General features: G+C 43.3%; 3 protein-coding genes across 3 annotated transcripts in view; 1 reads left to right on the forward strand and 2 right to left on the reverse strand.

Moving 5' to 3' along the window:
- Positions 1 to 18: 18 nt before the first annotated feature.
- dbr1 (debranching RNA lariats 1) lies at positions 19 to 3,692 on the reverse strand. The gene is made up of 9 exons (XM_074694717.1): positions 3,535 to 3,692; positions 2,754 to 2,971; positions 2,542 to 2,666; positions 2,370 to 2,450; positions 2,186 to 2,271; positions 1,743 to 1,967; positions 1,573 to 1,650; positions 1,357 to 1,502; positions 19 to 1,170 (listed from the first exon to the last, which is right to left on the reverse strand). The coding sequence occupies exons 2-9, from the start codon at positions 2,948 to 2,950 to the stop codon at positions 414 to 416; spliced, it is 1,695 nt and encodes a 564-aa protein (XP_074550818.1). The 5' UTR covers positions 2,951 to 2,971; positions 3,535 to 3,692; the 3' UTR covers positions 19 to 413.
- A 229-nt stretch (positions 3,693 to 3,921) lies between these two features.
- armc8 (armadillo repeat containing 8) lies at positions 3,922 to 14,691 on the forward strand. The gene is made up of 22 exons (XM_074694164.1): positions 3,922 to 4,220; positions 6,006 to 6,082; positions 7,184 to 7,255; positions 7,578 to 7,720; positions 7,838 to 7,935; positions 8,265 to 8,357; positions 8,457 to 8,537; positions 8,642 to 8,717; positions 8,809 to 8,899; positions 8,985 to 9,045; positions 9,140 to 9,340; positions 10,292 to 10,387; positions 10,486 to 10,568; positions 10,667 to 10,748; positions 10,838 to 10,924; positions 11,005 to 11,097; positions 11,233 to 11,382; positions 12,072 to 12,167; positions 12,334 to 12,429; positions 12,615 to 12,687; positions 13,137 to 13,230; positions 13,327 to 14,691. Exons 1-22 carry the CDS (start codon positions 4,176 to 4,178, stop codon positions 13,358 to 13,360), a joined length of 2,022 nt encoding a protein of 673 aa, XP_074550265.1. The 5' UTR covers positions 3,922 to 4,175; the 3' UTR covers positions 13,361 to 14,691.
- A 196-nt stretch (positions 14,692 to 14,887) lies between these two features.
- Positions 14,888 to 20,037, reverse strand: part of kcnh3 (potassium voltage-gated channel, subfamily H (eag-related), member 3) — a 113,296-nt gene continuing 108,146 nt past the window's right edge. Inside the window, exons 12-15 of the mRNA XM_074694163.1 lie at positions 19,766 to 20,022; positions 19,293 to 19,393; positions 18,275 to 18,327; positions 14,888 to 18,031 (exon numbers count right to left, since the gene is read on the reverse strand). Of these exons, the coding sequence (XP_074550264.1) occupies positions 17,075 to 18,031; positions 18,275 to 18,327; positions 19,293 to 19,393; positions 19,766 to 20,022 (1,368 nt within the window). The 3' untranslated portion in view covers positions 14,888 to 17,074. The remainder of the gene's footprint in view (positions 18,032 to 18,274; positions 18,328 to 19,292; positions 19,394 to 19,765; positions 20,023 to 20,037) is intronic.

A 20,037-nucleotide genomic window follows, 5' to 3' on the forward strand; every position in this document is an offset into this window, starting at 1 on the left:
TCAATGAGTGAAACAAAAGACATGAAAAGCCCCATTTATTGGATCCGAGTTATTGATGGCTGTGCAGCTGTTTGGTGTCATTGATGTGTTAAAAAAATAATATTTACAGCTTCTTTTACCAACGATCATGTCTTTACGTAAATTACAAAAAAAACATCTCAAAACACTAGATCATAAAACATCCTTGGTTTCATTAAAATGTATAAAAGTTAACAAAAGAAGAACTTTTATTTGCGGCTCGGGAGAAACTAAATTCTGCACTGCATTGATTTCATAACACCATAACTCGCCCTGTTTTTAAAGTAAAAAGATAAATTAGGTTTAACAATTTAATCAGATGGTGGTCAGAATCCACCCCCTGGTGTTGAAAATGAGTCCTCACCTTCCTCACCACAAGATGTGTCCCCTGCCTTCTAATCCTCACCATCCTCATCCTCCACAGTCGCATAGATGACCTGGTTCCTGCGTTTGATTCTAGGAGTCGTCCCTCTGCTGTCGGGATCTCCACTCTCATTACTAGTACGCTTCAGGAAACGGGCAGCTGAGACATTTTCCTCCTCTTCCTCGCAGCATCCCTCCTTTTCTGATGCAGGATGAGAGCGGGGGACTGCCGGCGTGGAGTGTGAGGGAGGGGGGAGGTTCATGAGGTTAGGGAGTTGAGGAGGGGAGAAATCAGACTTTGGTCTTGGTAGGACCAAACGGCTGGGAGTGTGGATGTCACCTGCAGCTGTATCAGAAAGCTTTTCTCCCTTCATTCCTGGTTCAGAGTTCCCCTCAGCATCCTCTGCTCCCTCCTCTTCCTCCCACTCTTCCTCTATCGTGATTTCATCTGGGTTATAAGAGCTTGACAACCCTGAAGTGTCAGTCGGGTACTCACTAGGCTCGTCTGCGCTCCCTACACTCTGTCCGTCTTCATCATCATCATCCTCTCCTCCAGTGATGCCCATAACTCCTCCCTGTCCGGCCAGGGCGTAGATGTCTGTGAGTCCCAAAGTGGCACAGAGCTCGGTGGTCTGTGGGTTCGTGCTGCAGCTGGGGGCAGCGTTAGGCTGCGGCTTGTTGGGATCGTAGGCCGGCACAGTCCGGCTGAAGTTGTCTGGAATGGCGAGCTCACCACTGAAATTCTCAACCACCTTCATCATGGCTGCTTCTGAAGCACTGAAGTCCCACCTAGTTACAAAAGTCAAAAAACCACAAATTCCAACTCAACAGCCGACAGGAAATGATCAGTGAGTGGTTGATATCTGACCCTCAGTTGAATATGTGAAAGCACTTCTGGCACATCAAGGCACACATGCTGTGACTTACTGGTGTGTTGGTTGTGTTGTGTTGTGATGTGCTTTTCAATGTGTATACCGTTCATGCAGGCCATTATTCTCTGGGGGGTTCCAAGGATGAGGGGTGATCCTCTGCAGGCTGTTGGTAGCTTTCAGAATAGCCAGCCACTCTGGATCGTACTCTAGACCTTCAGATGAACCTGGTCTCTCTGGGACATCTACGATCTGCAACACAAGTGCTATCAGCACAGCATACTACACCACACAGTGTATCCTGAACAAAACCTTTTCTCACCTGGAGGAATTCCCTGTAGGGGAGGCATTTATCCAAGGACAGGAACTTGGTGACACGTGGTGGTGAATTACCTTTAGGCTGTAGATAAGAGAGTTCACATCCATTGACTCCTTATATATTTTATTACACAGCTGCAGACCAAAAGTAACATAAGAAACAACATCTCTCACCTGATGCTGCATGACAGCAGCAAATTTGACATGAAGATGTGCAGAGAACCAGTAGCTTGGCTGGAGGTGAGCCAGGAGCTCCTCAGCAGCAGGACTCCCCAGACTATTAGACTCCACTTCTTGTCGCAGGAACTTTTTCTTTCTCAACAGCTCAGCTGTACTTCCATAATGGTAGATTCCACGAGGCCAGTCATGGCTCATGAAAATGTCTATGGGCATCTGAATCTTATAGAAAAATAAAAATTATTTGGGAGGATAAATAAACAATCTGTTTCTAGTCATTATATTTTTATGCAATTCATTGAACAGTTTTATACTTAACCTAACTGCATTTAGTAGTTTAGACCCGGATTTCTATTTGGCTTTATGAATAATTGTAATAACCTTCCAGTTGTTGTAATATTTAAAGTCAGAACAGAAAAAGAAGATTCTGTGATAATTACCTGTTTTAATTTAAACACCTCAATGTTGCGAATGTGGTAAACACTTCGTAGTGTATCAGGATTATATGGAGGGAATTCATGGTGACCTTAAAGAGCACAAATATTGTGTAAACAATCATACTTAGATTCCATCTCACATATTAAGTGCATCACAAGTTCAACCTACAGAGCAGATTAATCTCACCTCTTCTAAAGTCACGTGATTTGAAGATGCCAGATAAGCCCCCAATTCTAATCCCTCGGTAGCGAACAACACCTGCATAACCTGTGGAGATATAGTCAAGTCATCAAGTCAGACCTGGAAAAGGAGTAAAAAAGAGGTAGATGGGATATTTAGATCCACACTCTGTTTTTACCCAGATAGTAAATATTTGGAGCCACCCAGCCTCCATATGGCAGCTCCTGCAGGTGGTTCGAGGCCTCGTGGTTCCCTCCAATGAAGATGGTTAGGACTGGAGCTTTCTTCTCTCCAGAGTAGTATCTATAAAAAGTACAAGAACATTTAATACTATATTCAATTCAATTAGATACTTCATTAAAAAAATGAAAAGAAAAACCATAAACTGACTTGTAAAAAGTCTGCATCGTTCTGTACTTGGCTGGAACTGCCATGCACTTCATGTCTCCCTCATTTCGCACTGCCTGGAAGTCTCCACAGCAGAGCAGCAGGTCTACTTTGACCCCTTCTTTCTTCTCCAGGTAGCCGATGGTCTCATAGATCTTATCCAGCTCCCCATGGCAACAGCCTTCTACTGCAATCTTCATCCTGAGTCCCGAATAAGTAAACTGTGGAAATCCAGAAAACTCTAAAGTCAGGGTAGTCTGTTAATGTGTACCAACCTATGGTAGCAATGGTGTAGTTTCATTTGGCAGATGCTTTTGACAAAATTGCCAAATACCTGTGGGTAACTACAACACAGACAGACTGCACATGAACAATTTGCAGAACTTGTGATGCCATTTGGTGCAAAAAGAAGTCCTGATTTAACACTTCCAACGTAGTTGTGCATCTTAAGAGCTGCCCTGAACAGCACCAAAAGTTTCTGAAAGTACGAACAAAAAGTGCCTGTGATAATCAGTCAGCGGGTTTGGATTGGTATAGATCCTGGCCAAATCGGGTTGGTTTACTGCGGATATCAGCCAGTTAGTTGACTGTTTTCACATAAAATGGTACAAGCTGATTATTTCAACCATATTCAAATCAACATTAATAATAGAAACAAATAGCACATGCTATATGAGATAGCCAGCTATGCTATGTAACGTTGCTATCTGGGATAGCTTGCTGTGAATCATAATTCTCGTTCAAAAACTACAAAATAGTAACATAATTGTTTCATGCGACTTACAGTGATTAATAAAGGATTGAAGAGTCTCTATGTGCAGCTCTATACATAGTTTTCTCACAGAAGTCTCCAGGGTTTCATGTTGTTGCTTTAAATTAGCCCAACAGGATGAATTTTCCCACCTCGCGTCTGTGTGGTGGGATGCGCATGCGCATAATGTCAGTCATTCAACCAAACCGCCTTCTAGCATAAGCGGTAGATTCCACACTAAAACACATATTCATTATTTTTCCTTGGAGGTTTTCATCCATATGTTAAGAGAGTAAATTTCAGAATTTCTCATAGACTGTATTTTGGCATTTATTTCAGGTAGCCTGAGATTAAATCGAAGATTTTAGGACTGAATCTAGTGCAGCGAAACACTACCTACGTCACATTGATAAACAACATTTACTTCATTGTCAAATCCACTGTCTGACAGACTGCTCGCCAACTTAGCGGTGTAGTTTTTTGCTGCATATCTGCTGCTAGTGACAGTTCCAAATTTTCCAGTGGAGTACTACTAACAGTTCTGATTGTAACGGATGCTTGAAGCTGAGTGATTAGTCCGCAGTTACTTTTTAAAAGCCGCTCACAGCTGCTCTGGGGGGCGGAGTGTCTGCAAAGTGCTGCGCCGATTGGGGCGCTCGATCGGGGGAAGAGAGATGGCGTGCTTGTTGGAGGCCCCTCTCCGCATCAGTGTTCTATCTGTGAGTGTCACCCTCAGGTTTTTAAGTTGCATTCTGAAAATTTCAGCATGCCCGACCCAAAAAAGAGCGTCTATCACCATTTTATCAGTCATTCGAAGGAGCAATTAGCTGTCAAACTGCAGAGGATTTATGCCCTCTGTTAGCCTGTGAGCTAACTTAAAGGCTTTGCATGTAGCACTGTAGCTGATGACGACATCGATTTATATCCTGCCTTCGCCCGGGTGGGTGGGAACGTTCAGAGCAATGAATGCAACCAATTTGTGTTCCCGTCCCGTCGGTGTATGAAGGAAACAAAATCGAACACCTCAGTACCTGTCAGTGTCACTCGGAATGAGTTAGCAGCTAATTGCTAAGAGTGAGAGTGCTGTCAGCACTGTGCGCTCATAAGAAAGCTTCTCGCGTTATAAACCCTGTAAAGTGCTTTAAATGATGAAGTTTGTTTTAAATGCAGTATTCTGACATTTTAATGTCAACCAGGAGCTTCACGGTGCTGAGCTAGCTATTAAGGTTAGCCTACATTAGCGGTCCTGATTAGCGAAGCTAACATAACTCACTCTCAGCCTACTTCTTGGTGAGATTTCAGTCGGTCCAAATTAAGTGACAGCAGTGAAATATAATTTAGAAAATATGGTATGAAATATATTAATAATCTGCCCCTGATTTGGCCAGAGTTTCATCTCCATGCTTACGTAGACGGCTCAGTCATGTATGCCCTTGCTAACACAAGAGTCCAAACTGCTTTCTGACTCTATGCAGCATTCAGCAAAGAAGCGGTTTGGTTGATTCGCAGTTATCTAACTCTTTATTTAAAATTATTTATCTAAATTATACTTCTTCTTCACCCCCCGAGATCCATTTGCTTTAAAGAAAAAAAGACAATTCAATGCAAAGAAATACCATAACGTAACTGAAGGAGATTCAATAATATACATTATCTTTGATTTTCAGGTTTTGAATTTTTAGACCCTTTACCTGGACCACATATGTAAATGAACTCTGGTTATATCTAGCCCAGCAGCTGTACTGTGTATGGCCCTTATTGAACACAGTAAATCACACTAAATTCTTGTTGATATAAATGGTCATTCTGTGTAGCTATGCAGATGTTAAAATTCATTTTTTCAACAACACGACTGAACTCTCTCGAAGTGAGTTAAATTTAGTGAGGATGTTGACATTAAGTCCTGATTTTTTCCCCCCACAGATCACATTTTATAAGGCATCTTTTTGAGGAGAAGCAGCTCAGTTGTTTGTGTAGCAATGATGATCTTTTTTTTCAGGTATAATATAAACATCACATTATAAATTAAAGGCAGGTACAAACAGAATGTTCTGAACACCTTTTCAGCAGTGTGTAGACACCAGAAATCAGTGGTAGCAGCAGAAGGTCATCAGCTGGGTGAGGTTTTGTCCCCCTGGAGTGCTGTGGAAAGTTCCAGTTCAGGCTGTTCATGATAAAGTTTCCCCCCATCACATGTAGCTATAGGGTGCCAATTACTGCTTTTCAAGGGCCCTGCCACAGTTGTTATAACTATAAATGGTTATTTTAAAAACTGTCATTGTAGTGTTGTTTCAAATTTTAATTTTTCTTCATTGAACACTGAGTTTTCAAGTATAAAGCAAGATCTAACCTCTCCTTGCACGTTCAAGTATCCAACAGGCTTCACTCTTTTTAGCTTCAGTTTGTTGTGGAATTCATTTAAAGGATGGGGTATACTTATATAATAAATGATATTAATTTCACTTTATATCACTAATCTCTGCATTATCTCTGTCCTCATTCAGGAAGTTACTGCCACTAGTCGCCATTATGTTGACAGACTGTTTGACCCCGACCCACAGAAAGTGCTGCAGGGAGTCATGTAAGTCTGTCACCACCTGCTGTATTCTGTAGTCCTTTAACCAATGCATTGAAATTGTAATGCAGTTTGAGATCATTCTTTTTGCAGCAGAAGTCAGCTTGGTATAGCTGCTGCTCCAAAACTCAGTTCTCTGGAGGAATGTGGGTTTTTGTGGATTTATTCAGCCTCTGTGATTCGGCACAGTTGTTGGCTTTACCAGACTTTTATTTTTTTTCTTGATGAATATTTAGTAAGTCCTGAGCTGAAATGTCCACGCTCACAATCCTTTGAATAAATTTTTAAATTAAAGCACTTGTTTTGAATGACACACAGAGAACAGATTCTGTGGAAAACATGGCTGGTGTTGCAGAGTGAGCGTGATCTCTGTGTTTACATGCTCAGGCTGTCTGTGACACTCTACTTCTAAATGATTTCACTCTTCGTTGTGACTTGGTATCTCTGTCACTCTCAAACTCTCCCTGACTCTCTGCTGTGACCTGGACTTGGACTGTTTCGTTATTTTTAACTTGGGAAGAGTCTAGCTCTGGTTACGGCTCGTTTCACTCCACCTGACTGACTTGACTGCCTGCTCCAGCTGTACTTTTCCACTAGCCTCACTCACCTGCCATTTGATATCATGTGGGGCAGTTACAGAGCATGGAAAAGAACATTGAAAAGAGAATGAGTGAATACTAATGAACAGACTCATTCATGTGGTAGATGTATAGCTTCACTGTGTTCCTTGACTCTGCATAACTTCTGATGTAGCTTGCTGTTCTGCAGACGACTGCTTATAATCTTTTAACGACAAAATGTTTGGAAACTCAGAAGGGGAACACTGGGTGAAATGCATCTAGAACAAAACACAACATGCCTTCACTGAAGCACATTTTACTCCAACCATTCCTAATGTTACACCTTGTTTCTTTCCTTATGCAGGTTTTTATTGGAAAAATTCAAGCTGAAATATCATGGCTTTGAAGAAAATTAGAAGATTGTGACACTTATGTTTTATACTCCTGGCTGTAGTCTTATTATATTATGGTTAGCAAATAGCATTTGCCAAAGTTGCCTCCAATTGCCCAAATTGTTCCTTATCTGTGTTGTTTCATCTCTTTCCAGTGACATGAAGAATGCTGTCATTGGAAACAACAAGCAGAAAGCCAACCTGATCGTCCTCGGAGCTGTGCCGAGGTATGTTTCTGCACAAATTTCCACTCTCTTTTTTCCCCTTTTTTAACTTTGTTAAATTGTTCTGAAAAATTGCAGTTGGGCTGAAACTGTGGCTTCTTTCATTGCATTTGGTACATGTAGGCCCTGAGGGCAGGGCTGTGCATGGAGAAGAACTAAGTTCCTCAGCCAGTTTAGCATGCTCTGAAGAATACACTGCTTCATTTATCATATGCATTGTTTTAACGAAATAAAGTCAAACTAAACCTTACTTACTGTTCTCACTGATGACCTCTGGGATAACTGAGCTCTCTTTACAGTGAATATGTGTGATTAATTGTTCCAGGTTACTATACCTGCTGCAGCAGAGCTCGTCCAATCTGGAGCTGCGAACAGAGTGTGCCGTGGTTCTGGGCAGCCTGGCCATGGGCACAGAAAACAACATTAAGTCCCTGGTGGACTGTCACATCATCCCTGCCCTTCTTCAAGGTTGGAGACACACATACACACACACACACTTGAACACTCTTTAATACATGCAAATACTCACAGCAGAGGACGGCAAATGTCAGAGAAGTTTATAACACCTGTGCTGTGTCCCCACAGGTCTCCTGTGTCCAGATCTGATCTTCATTGAAGCTTGTCTTCGATGTCTCAGAACGGTCTTCATCAGTCCGGTCACCCCTGTGCAGCTGCTTTATACTGTAAGCTGTCCTGTGCATGCTTTACCTGAAATATATGCATGAGAAACAGGACAGCTTTAGGATAGGCCCACATGCTGAAACATTGTCTTAGCAGTTTGCAGTTACTCACTTTTGCTGATTGTATTTCTATATAATTAAATATAATCACGTTAAGGCTTTCATAAACAAAACAAGTTTAAGGTACACTTAATACCTCATAAACAAAAACAGAGAAATGCACCAATCAGGCAACAAATAAACCCAGTGCAATGATCCTGTATTATTATACGTTTCTGACAAAACAAGAAGTAATTGCACTCCTGTGTTGAAATGACTTTTACTCTCCTCAGGACCCCACTGTGATTCCTCATTTAATGTCTCTACTAAGTCGCTCACAAAGAACCCAGGAGTACATCACGCAAATCTTCTCCCACTGTTGTAAGGTATTTGTTGTGTTGTTGGTGCCAACATGCAGTGGAGTCCTTTGTGTTTTTGTATTCAGACATAAAATTCAGACCTGACTGGATGTTTGTTTCTTCTAGACCCCAGAGCACCAGATGGTTCTTTTCAACCATGGTGCCATCCAAAACATCGCTCCTCTACTTATCTCTCCCTCATATAAGGTAAATATGGGTCTGTTTACTTCTCTAATTGGATAAGACAGCCTTCTCACACTGTGCTTTATTTCTGTCATTTATAACCTCTGTATGTCTCTCTGTGAGTCCAGGTCCGGATGCAGGCATTAAAGTGTTTCTCAGTCCTGGCCTATGAGAACTCTCAGGTCTCCATGACACTGGTGAATGGTGAGGGCATGCTCCTCTTTTGTTTGATTTTCTTCTACTTCCTTGGATTAGCTTTGCTTCTTAACTCCAGGTTATTTGTGTTTTGTTTCAGTGCTGGTGGATGGTGAGCTGCTCTCTCAGGTATTTGTTAGAATGATGCAAAGGGATCAACCCATCGAAATGCAGCTAACAGCAGCCAAATGGTAGGTGGCATCAAACTGCTATGATCAGTAATAATATCCACTTCTTACATTTTCTCCTCAAACCTTTTCTTCATCTCTGTTGCAGTCTAACGTACATGTGTCGAGCAGGCGCCATCAGGACAGATGACAGCTGCATAGTACTAAGGGTCAGGAGTTTTTGCAGACTTTTTTTATTCTAGCATCATTTTTTGTTTTATTTTAGTGCCACTTTTTAATAAAGTTGTGTCACCTCTTGTCCAGACCCTGCCGTGCCTTGTGCGGATGTGCAGTAAAGAGCACCTGCTGGAGGAGAGAGTGGAGGGTGCAGAGACTCTCGCCTACCTGATGGAGCCTGACGTGGAGCTGCAGAGGATTGCAAGCACCACAGACCACCTGGTGGCCATGCTGGCCGACTACTTCAAATACCCCAGCTCTGTGTCGGCCATCACCGACATCAAGAGAGTGAGTCAGTTTTTCCTCATGTGGTGTTTTTTCAGTGTTGAAAAGAAGCGCCAGACCAACAGCTCGTCAAAACAACAAACCTGATTCAGATTGGATCCAAGCCACAGTTGGAGGTGGTTTGATATATGCATCCCATCCTGAGGCTCTGGCAGCACAAACCAGATTTATTAATGTCTAGCACACATCGACAGGGTCAAATCCAAAGTGAATGATGTGCATCGAAGCAGATGAGCGGAATCCAAGCTGCTACTAGTATCACAGTGTGAAGACTGTGCAGCAGGGATTTCTCTTGCTTCTGTGTTTAAAAGTAAACATATATGGGTTAATGGACATTTTAATTTTCATAATCGGCAGCAAAACCAAATTTAATCTGAGGATGATGGTAATTCCACTCAATTTATGGGTAATTAGTGGATATAGTCAAAAAATAACGTTTTCGAAGACAGTTTTAAATGTATGGTATTCACTTTTCCAAAAAAAACCCCACAAATGTCAACCTCGCTGTGGGACTCCTGAACCTTAACGTTGGGTCTCATCCTCTGGAGAGTAGGAATGTTTGTTGAGAGTATCTAATAGTTGCTGAGATATTTTAGTGTGAACCACACAGAGCAACAGACAACATTAAAAACCCAAGAGCAATGTCTCGAGCATTTCTTATAAGTAATGAAAGCATTTAATGCTCCTAATAAGTGAATCAGGGGCTATTATTTATAAGAATTGATCGCTTCTTTATGCGTGCAGATATTCCTGTTACGCTTCTATAACAAGCTATTACCAAATTACCCTTCCCCTCCTGGATAAAGCCATTTGCTACTTTTGTCTTCTGCCAATAAGGCTCATAAACGTTAAGATAAACATATCAAAGTGTGTCATAAAGAAGGATTAGTTATTGTAACCAGAAAGTGCTCTCACTTGTTGAAAGCTGGGAGTAATCTGCTCCATCCTTTGCAGCTGGATCACGACCTGAAGCACGCACACGAGCTGAGACAAGCTGCTTTCAAACTTTACGCCTCGCTGGGCTCCAACGACGAGGACATCCGGAAAAAGGTGACCTTTCCCTTCTTTGTATGTTTGTTTGCATTTATAATCATGCAAACACTCTTTTATATTCTGATCCATCCCTCTTTTTTGTTTGTCCCATGCAGATCACAGAAACAGAAAACATGATGGACAGAATAGTCAGCGGCCTGTCAGAATCCAGCATTAAAGTCCGTTTGGCAGCTGTCAGGTATGAGGGTCTCTGTCTCTGTACATTTCCACAAAATCCTGTGTATATTTGAATAAACTGACCATGTGTCTCTGTTATCTCATGTTTTTTTTCTGCAGGTGTCTCCACAGTCTCTCCCGGTCGGTTCAGCAGCTGAGGACTTCCTTCCATGACCATGCGGTGTGGAAACCCCTCATGAAGGTGAGCGGAGGCTGGATGAACTTTACAGGAACAGGAAGACAGTATATTTAGAGTATATCAAACAAATATTTTTCTGTTGTTATACATAGCTGCTTCAGAACGCTCCAGATGAAGTCCTGGTCATGGCTTCCTCTACACTATGCAATCTACTGCTGGAGTTTTCACCCAGCAAAGAGGTACACACACAAATGAACTATAAGATAGAGAAGTGAGCCTTTTACCTTTATTAAGGAACATTTTGTCTGTGTCCCTGCAGCCCATCCTGGAGTCTGGGGTGATCGAGTTACTATGCAGTCTAACCCAGAGTGACAGCCCAGCTCTGAGGGTCAACGGGATCTGGGCCTTGATGGTATGAAGGAACCCAGAGTGAAGCCTCTGTGGAACTTACTGTTAACAGAAAAGTTCCCTGAAGTTGCTTTAAAAAGGACTTTAAAATTTGGATTTGATGTAGCATCAGCTAATTCTTTCCTGTGTGTGTGTTCAGAACATGGCGTTCCAGGCTGATCAGAAGGTGAAGGTGGAGATTGTTCGGTGTTTGGGTACGGAGCAATTATTCCGCCTGCTGTCAGACCCTGACACCAACGTGCTGATGAAGACGCTCGGTCTGCTGAGGAATCTGCTGTCAACACGCCCTGTAAGAGAGACACGCGTACAAACACGATCACTGCAGAATTTCACATACAACTAATGCTACACTAGAACTTGCATGATTAAACTGGGAGTCATATTTTATCCTCCGGACATAGAACTCTGTGAAAGAAATCAGCGGATTATTCTTTGTCCATACCCTGGCCAAAGCTGAGACCTGATTGTAATGGTTTGGGAAAAGTGTGATTCACTCCTCTTGGGGGATCATAGCAGCAGGAATAAAAGCGGGGCATATTAAAGATAAGTGAGCATACAAAGTATTCTGTGCTGTTATTCAAAGTAGAATAGCAGCCTGATGATGTTGCTCAGGATGTTAAGATTCTGTGCAGACTCTGGCTTGGTCAGGCCTTGTAGCTATTTCACATCCGCGCCATGAAAAACATTTTAGTCTGAAACACCTGCAGAGGTGAAGTTACACCTTTTAGGTGTATAAATAGACAGTAATGGTTTGCAGGTTGCTCCCGCCACAGCCCGGCTCTACGGTCAGATGTCCCGAGGGGGCTTTAATGGCATGTTGCAGAAAAGTTTTTGCAGCAACCTTGAACACTCCACACTCTCTGACCCTGCCTGTGTATTCATTGCCTTTGTTTGTGCTGAATTTGCATAAATTCTGCCGATATCTTACAGCCAGCGTGCATACTGATTCTCTCCTGCTCTCCTCTCATGTGTTGTCAGCACATTGACCAGATCATGAGCTCACATGGGAAGCAGATCATGCAGGCAGTGACCCTCATCCTGGAGGCAGAGCACAGCATAGAGGTCAAAGAGCAGGTGAGACCCTCTCCCCTTTGGTTCAGGCAGAATTTATCACCCAGCTGCAGAATGATGGTGTGATGATGTGGTATTTGCTGGAAACACATCATAAAGATTTCTGTTTCTGAATCACAAAAATAAAAATGTCTAAATAACCATTGTGCAACTTTTTCTTATACGTCAGACTTTGTGCATCCTTGCCAACATCGCTGACGGCAACACAGCAAAGGAACTCATCATGACCAATGACGACATGCTCCAGAAAATCAAATATTACATGGTACTGCTTTTTATAACACTTGGCCCTTTTCTCTTCCTATAAGTTTTCTATTTAAAAAGAAATCACAAGGTTTCATACAGAGCAGATAACAGTTTCTTGTTCTTATTTCATTAGCTGGGTATCTACACTTGGCTTTAGTGTTGGTTCTTCTTGCTTGTAATCTTTCTGACTTGCTGTTCCTGCAGGGGCATTCGAATGTGAAACTGCAGCTCGCTGCCACCTTCTGCATTTCTAACCTTATCTGGAATGAGGAAGACGGTGAGTAACAAAACACACAAATTCAAAGAGTCAAGGAGAAAGGGAGCAGGGTCAGAGAGAGGACAAAGAAGAGAAGTGTGTGGAATATTTGAAAATCTTCAGGTGTGCTCACCAAACAGCAGAGAAACAAGAGTCTCGGGTTGCAGATCTCGTTTTGAATGCTAAGTAGTAATAACATGTACAAGGTTTGCTTAAACTGAGAATCTCCGATTCTTGGGTCCAGAGAAGTTTAAGTCAAAGCTTGTCCTTGTGTGCATTACCTGCAGGAGTGACAGCTGACACGGTCTTTAGGTTAGCATGATTGCACATTATACTTTCAGCTAGCAATGATGAGGTAATTCTACTTTTCTTCTGTGTGAAAAAAAAAATATTTAAAGCCTTAAATTGGAACCCGGAACACCTGATTTTGTTAATCCAAGCCCAAACTGTATCTCTGCCATGTGTTTCAGGTTCTCAGGAGCGTCAGGACAAGCTAAGAGAGATGGGCTTTGTGGACATCCTGCACAAACTTACCCAGGCCTCAGACCCAAACCTCAGTGACAGGTGGGTCAGATTAAAAGCATGAACACACAGAACACTCCAACCACACCGTTATTCAGTATCTGAACACGTTGAAGTAATGGTGTCTCTCTCTCTCAGGGCAAAGACGGCGATGCAGCAGTACTTAGCGTGACTACGGAGGACACGGGTCCCGTACTGCCAGCCTCACTAACGACCGTAGGGAGGACACCTGCTGTTGGTCCTTTTGTTTCTTGTTTTGTTGCACAAAGACACCTTTTTTTCTTTGGACCTGTGGCTGTCCTCCCTTCACCTCCCTCACCTCCAGCTCCCACCTCAACAGTTGTGCTCACTCCAGACCTCCGTCTTGGAGACTCTGGGACCGTGGTTGTTTGGAAATCAACGGTTAGGAGGGGTTCATTTTTTTTTTCTTTTCAACAATTTAGTGAAATGTTTCCTACGGGACTTTGTGATTTGCAATCTTTGTTTTTTTCCTTTTTTTTTTGGAGTGCAGCAGCTTGAAAATCAGCGCCGCTGTCCAATGTTTTTGGACGTGTGATGGTCTCAGAGGACTGGACGCGGCGGCTTGACTCATGAGCAGGGCTGTTGGACAGTTCCCAGTTTTATTTTTTTAATTCTTAATTAATATTACTAGTAATATTTCCTCAAGGCATCACAAGCAAGGACACATTTGGAGAAAAAACACAGACTGCCTATTTTGAAATTTTGGGTGTTTTTTTGTGGATACATACCTCGTAAATATATAAATATATATAAAAATAAGCATAAATATATATTTTTGGAATCTTTATTTTCCCCCTGATCCTCTGTTTGTTTCATTCATTGTCTCTGAACCATGTTTCTCTGCACAGCTGGAGGAATCCACTGCAGTCTGATTCATGGTCTGTGGAGCTGAATTATAGGATAAGAAATGTAATTCCCGGTTTAGTTTGGTTCTCCTCACTGTTGTGGTTCTGTGTGCACTGGAGCCTTCACTTCACTCCTGAATGACATCCTTATAATCCCAATGGGAAATGTAGTTCCAGAGTGCTGACTCTGACCGGCCCGGTTACTAATTAACAGGCATGAGTACACAGAACACCGCAGATAAGAGGATGCATGTGTTCTCACACCTCATTCAAATCAAGTCTGCTGCTGTTCCTGCACTCTCTGCAGCCCTCTTCCTGTTTTCTAAAGGGAGTGATGATAAAAGCTTGTATGCCTCTTTACTTGATGCATTTTTTGAGAAGCAAGCATGAGCAGAGTAAATGTTGGAGAATAGAACAATGTGAGATTGGACCCTGGGGGACGAGGCGCTCAGTACATCCACAGCAGCAGAGTCAAGCACGATGTTTTGTTTCATCCCTCTAATATTTTCTTCTCTCATCAGGTTATTTCTAGAGTGTTGTTCCCTGACATTTCACACCTTTACTGAATCTCTGATAGAATGAATGTTATCACTGAAAATATATGCAGACCTGAAGAAGGATTTCTTCTGTGTTGTGTCTTATTTCTCAGCAGGGATCAATCTGTCTTATGGTAACAGTTCAGGAGACTTTTGAAGAGGAACTACCATCAGACTGTGGTTGTTTTTGATGAAAGTTGAAACACCTGCTATTCCAAAACATTTCTCATCTTCTAGATCACAAGCACTGCACATTGAGAAGCTTCCCGAGAGTGGCACATGAGTCTGGAGTTTTTATGAAACAACACTTCTTTATTGTTTACAGTATATAATCCTGGTAAAGTTTTATGTAACAGCAGTCATTAATAAAACATGTCCGTATCCCAGCAGCCTCTAACAGAGCGGGCAGTTTGCCTCATATCAAAGACCCGTCTGGTCTCCACAGCTCAAAAGCAGGCACATTCCTCATGCAAAAAAAAGCTGTCATGCATTTGAGTCAAATCCTTTTGTCGTACCCAAAAGCCCTCAAACCCATCCGAGAGTAACCAACAAGACCAGAACTCCACAGGCGTCAACAGGAGGTCTGCTCATAAAGTCTTTCAGAGTCCAGGTAGTCCCGTTAGAGAAAATAGAGAGCAGAAATCTGTCTTTGTTATCAGTATTGTGGTGCACAAAAACACCTCTTCAAAGAAAAATAAATGTGCAGAGGTCCTGAGACCTCCGGAGTAAAGGAGCCTGGGTACTGTAGTTTTTCAGGTTAGGCTGTAGTTTTGTACCAGCATAAAGCTCAGTGTTTGGCAAAGGGGCTGGAAATGAAGAGAATGTGTGTTTCCATGTGTGCTACATAATAACTGTGAGTTTTACTCAGACTGGAGTGCATCCCATTTCTGTCAAAGCTATGTGTCCACCAAAGTCACCAAGAACCAGGATTAAGTTTGCTGTGATTTAACGTTACCTAAACAAATAGTGACTGACTGATTGATTGGTAATTACCGTACGCCTTGCCATGACCAGCTTCAGATTCAAAATGAAGTTCAGCATCTATGAAAAGAAACATGTAACACTCCTGTCATTTAGTGTACAAAATGGTAACAGAAACTAAATTCAGAATAGTTCCCACAGAGAAAACGCACCTAGTTTCTGTTCCTATTAAATATTAATCTCAACTTGGTTCTTGAAAAAAATTGCAGGTATGTGCTCTTGAAAGGTTTTAGTTCCTGTGGCACCTGAATTCAAATCGATGGCTAAGAGGCATTACAATCCTCTAGGGTAAAATGGTATGTTTGGTAGATAATTTAGAACTTGATTCCTGCAGTGAAAATGATCTTTACTCTCAAAAAGTTTCTGGCTGCTTGTTGTCTGTGGTGGAAACATGGCTTTGAGACCCTGAACCTCCCATCAGCCCATTTCTGACAGATGCCTCTAACATGCAAAATAAATGCTCATTGCTTTCAAAAATAGACCACTTAGCCTCAATGATAATATAAATAAATAAATAAGTTAGAATAAAGGTGCACATGGTTTCTGTAGGTGACACTGATGGCTTTCTGAGTCAAAGTTTGGATCCAGAAGTGCTCCTGTAAGTAACAGGTGAGGACTGTGGTGGAGTCTCATGTCTCTGTGTGGAGAAGGCACGAATGGCTGGATGGCTAAAGCTCAGAAGTGATGTGGGAATTCTTGCTATACAATCTGATTGGCTGGTTGTAAACAGTCATGATGGTGACACACACAGATATATATGGCTGCTGATTATGATTCTTAAAGTTCCCCTATGTTTTTCCTGCCTCAGTCTTTGGCACTCATCTCTCATACTTCTAACTCCAAAAAGTCAAGTTTTTCTGCGCACTTCTCCTCAGCTGTGTACCTTTGTTACAGGGGGAGAAAACAAAATGCATTTGCAAACAAAAGCACAGGAATGATTGAGGATATGGTTTGATATCAGGTGTTTCCCTCTTCCTCCCTCTTAAAAAAACAGTAATCCCAGGATGAAGCCGTCCACATGATGTGAGCTGATGTGACAGAGACTGAGGACAAGTTTCCTTGTTTGTGAGCAGCATCCTGAGCTGTCTGACTCCAGCTCAGGTGTGTTGGAACCTGCTCTCTGAAGAGAAGACTAATCTGTAAAACTCAACTTTGAAAGGAGCTCTACGAATGAAATGAACCAGCCTGAAAGATGTTTCTTGGTGCTGTGTTTCCCAGCAGCTGCAGGGCGACTGATGCTACTGAAGGACTGATTCGGTGTGCTGCTGTCGCTCTGGCAGATCAGCAAAGTAAAACACGCCTTCATGCTGATTTGCTGACGGCTTGCGTCCAGTCGCGGCCTCACAGGAGCGTTTCTCGTCACCTGTTTTCCTTTATTCTGCCTTTTTGTTCCTCTTTGTGTCATTTCATGCAGACGATGTCTCCTTGTTCTTGTCTCTGATCCTCTGATTCTTTTTTCTATGCTTCTCCTTTCGTCACCTTTACTTCGCTCAGTTTACTCGTTCATAACCCTGGTTCCTCTTCATCGATGAAGCTGATGTGCTCAGTGGAGGACCTCCCCTCCTGTCCTCCCCACTCCTGCATCTCCACCTCCTGTGCGGGAGTAACAGGGTTAGCCTCCCTGTAGTGTAGCTGGGACTTGCACCAAGGTGGAGTCTGGGTGTCCCCCTGTGCTCTCCTTGAAGAGTCCAAAGACACGGGGAGAGACTGGGTGGAGGGGTGGAGGGAGGAAGCTAGGGGAGAAACAAGAGGTACAGACGGAGAAGGCCTCAGCCGGAAGTCTCCAGGAGAGGCTGTGAGGGAGGGGGGAGCTGAGCAGTGGGAGGATGAGGGCGGGGGAGGTGTGTCCTGGGAGGGAGGTGGAGGGAGGAGGCCTCGGCTGGTGCAGCTGCCAGGTTGGGACGAATGAGGGCCTTGGCAGGGGGAGAGAGACGAGGAGGAGGACAGAGACATGGAGAAAGAGAGAGAGGGTGAAGGAGTGCGGGACACCAGAGGGGGCTGGTCCTGCAGGGGAAACACCCCGTTACTGGGGGAGACATGGGGACTCTGTGGGACCGGGGACCCCTTAGGAGCTCTGTCCTCAGGGGGTGAAAAGATGGAGTGGAGGCTCTGAGGTTTGGATGCGGGCTGAGGGGAGGATGAAGATGAAGAGTTAGGCCTTTGTGTTGAGTGAGGAGTGGGCAGAAGGCATCCCGGCAGATCCACCCCCTCCATGTCCCCGCTGTCAAGCAGGGAATGAGTGTCCGGCCTCTGCAGGGGACATGGCGTGGCAGGGGGCGGCACCATGAGGCAGGTGCTCGTTGATAACTGACTGGCACTGCTTGGAGGTGGGGTTAAATTTGGCATCATGTTCATCAAGATTAGCTGCGGCGGAGATGTTTGGAGGAGGGGCTTGAGGAGGCGCGTCATTTCCTGCAGCTCCTGACTGAGCGTAGAGACTTGTTTGGAGAGACTGTTCATCTTTAAAAGAGAGAAAAACACGCACACAGCATTAACACACAGATACATACCTAAGAACAAGACAAAGGCAGGTTTGGGCCACAAGGAGACTCAATTGATCGTTATGTCTGTTTTCTTCACCTGAGCTTCTCCGTCAGGAACACACCAAATTATGTTTTTCAGAAAAAGAGGGCTGCTCTGAGAGAAATTATAGCTTTCAGAAATCAGGGAGCATCATTTTTGTCAGGATAGATCAGCACTCACCTCCTCAGTCAGTTTGGATACGCTCTGCTTGATCTCAGAGTGATCCCGGCTCCCTGCATGCAACAAATAGAAACACATCAATAATAATCCTTGAGGAGCAGCCACAGAAACATAAAAAGTGTCATCTAAAACTCAGACATGACCTTTAAGAAATCTACAGGAAACCCCCACAGGAAACCCCCAGCTGGTGGAGACTGCTTGGACAAGAATCTCTCTATGCTCTTTCTCCTTCATATATTAAGTTTCTTTAATGCAAACCAGATAATTAGGCTCTCCAAACTGTTAAACTAACTGCCCGTGGATACCAGATTGATAAATCCTTTGTTTTAGCAGATTAGATTAAACATTTATCTCTTTATTCAGCTTTTAACTTGGAGTAAAATCATTTTTTACTGCTCACAACTAATTTTTAAAATATGTGGGAATAAAACGTACAACCTGGACATTGTGAAATTATCAGAGGTAGAAAAAAGAACATCTGCACACTTAGTCATCACAGTTTTAACTTTAATGTGCTGCACATTAAAGCTCATTAAAGTGATAATTGCACTGACTAACTGCGCAGGTATCCTCATTTCTACAAGTAATATTCAGGAAAAAATTTAACCTGACGAAGATAGTGATGAAGCACAGAGACCGAAACCTCATGGCATGAGAACCACTCCTGCTCCTCAGCTTCCAGCTGTAACACAGACTCTTTTCAAGCCTCTAACTTCACTATTATCACATCATGCGAAGTCAATGCATCTGACTGTGTGTGTGCCGTTGATGCAAAATATGTGGGTGACTTTCGCCAACTGCAACTTGCGACTTGCACTTATTTTGCACAAAAGACAAAAAATGTCTGCATCAGTTTCCCAACATTTGATCCAACTTCAGACAACATGCTTCCCTTTAGATTTCATTCTTGTGTAAACCTAGTTGGTCACAAAACTGAAGTCTGACTGATTCAGATGCTTTTGCTGTAGGCTCTTTATAAAAGAAGCAAAAGAATATGTGTTTGTTAATATTACTGTACCATGGTATGGGGAGGGCGCAGCTGCAGGAGACATGCTAGGACTGAACTCAAACTTCTGCGATGAGGTGGAGATGCTCTCAGTTTCGATGCCATCCACGAATCTGTGCAGGGAGAGAGGGATTAAAGATTAAGAGGAGAAAGAATATAAATCAGAGGAGAGGAAGAAAAACTGTTGCTGCTCTCATTATGTGTATGTGTGTGTGTGTGCATGTGTGCTTGCCGGAAAACATGAAGCTCTCAGTGGGTTTGTTCACACTCAGCTGCACACACACACCCTCCATCATTAATCTGTGCACACTCGCTCTGCATGTGCTCACATCCAGTATGAAACCTTCACACCCTCCTAACAGCAGCCAGACCTGATGTGAACCAGCAGCTTTGTACCTGCTGGTTACCATGGCAGCTAGACACCTCAGCAGCAGTTTCTCTCCTCTGCCTGTTTTCTGATTGGTCACACAGAGTGCATGAAATACCTGGGGCTAAGTTCAGGAGGAGCACAGCTGAAGCTGACCACGGGAATCTGCAGGGTGGTAGGCCGGGTGTGCTCAGAGGGGGCACGGAAAGGTCTGGGAGGGAGGAGGGGGGAGCGCAGAGGTGAGCTGAGTCCCCTGCTGAGCCGCAGAGGAGAGCGAGGAGCGTGGGACACGGAGTTCTGATCCTCATCGCCTTCTTCGTCCTCACGGATGGAGGGAAGCTTCTTCACCAGGCCGCCATTACTCTCCCAATCTCCCTGAGAGAGAGAAAC

The sequence above is a fragment of the Halichoeres trimaculatus genome, unplaced genomic scaffold (genome assembly GCF_033239565.1).
Source record: "Halichoeres trimaculatus isolate MK-OKI-2021-1 unplaced genomic scaffold, fHalTri1.1 fHalTri1_scaffold_19, whole genome shotgun sequence".
Classification (NCBI taxonomy): Eukaryota; Metazoa; Chordata; class Actinopteri; order Labriformes; family Labridae; genus Halichoeres; species Halichoeres trimaculatus.

What these genes read in the sequence shown, in the direction of transcription:
- dbr1 (XM_074694717.1), bottom strand. Translation starts at nt 2,950, where the DNA reads ATGAAGATTGCAGTAGAAGGCTGTTGCCATGGGGAGCTGGATAAGATC. An exon ending in ACGATGCAGACTTTTTACAA is followed by an intron (nt 2,667 to 2,753) that starts GTCAGTTTATGG and finishes TACTTTTTATAG; the next exon opens with ATACTACTCTGGAGAGAAGA. An exon ending in CCTACAGGGAATTCCTCCAG is followed by an intron (nt 1,503 to 1,572) that starts GTGAGAAAAGGT and finishes CTTGTGTTGCAG; the next exon opens with ATCGTAGATGTCCCAGAGAG.
- armc8 (XM_074694164.1), top strand. Translation starts at nt 4,176, where the DNA reads ATGGCGTGCTTGTTGGAGGCCCCTCTCCGCATCAGTGTTCTATCT. An exon ending in CTGTGCAGCTGCTTTATACT is followed by an intron (nt 7,936 to 8,264) that starts GTAAGCTGTCCT and finishes TACTCTCCTCAG; the next exon opens with GACCCCACTGTGATTCCTCA. An exon ending in AGAAAATCAAATATTACATG is followed by an intron (nt 12,430 to 12,614) that starts GTACTGCTTTTT and finishes CTGTTCCTGCAG; the next exon opens with GGGCATTCGAATGTGAAACT.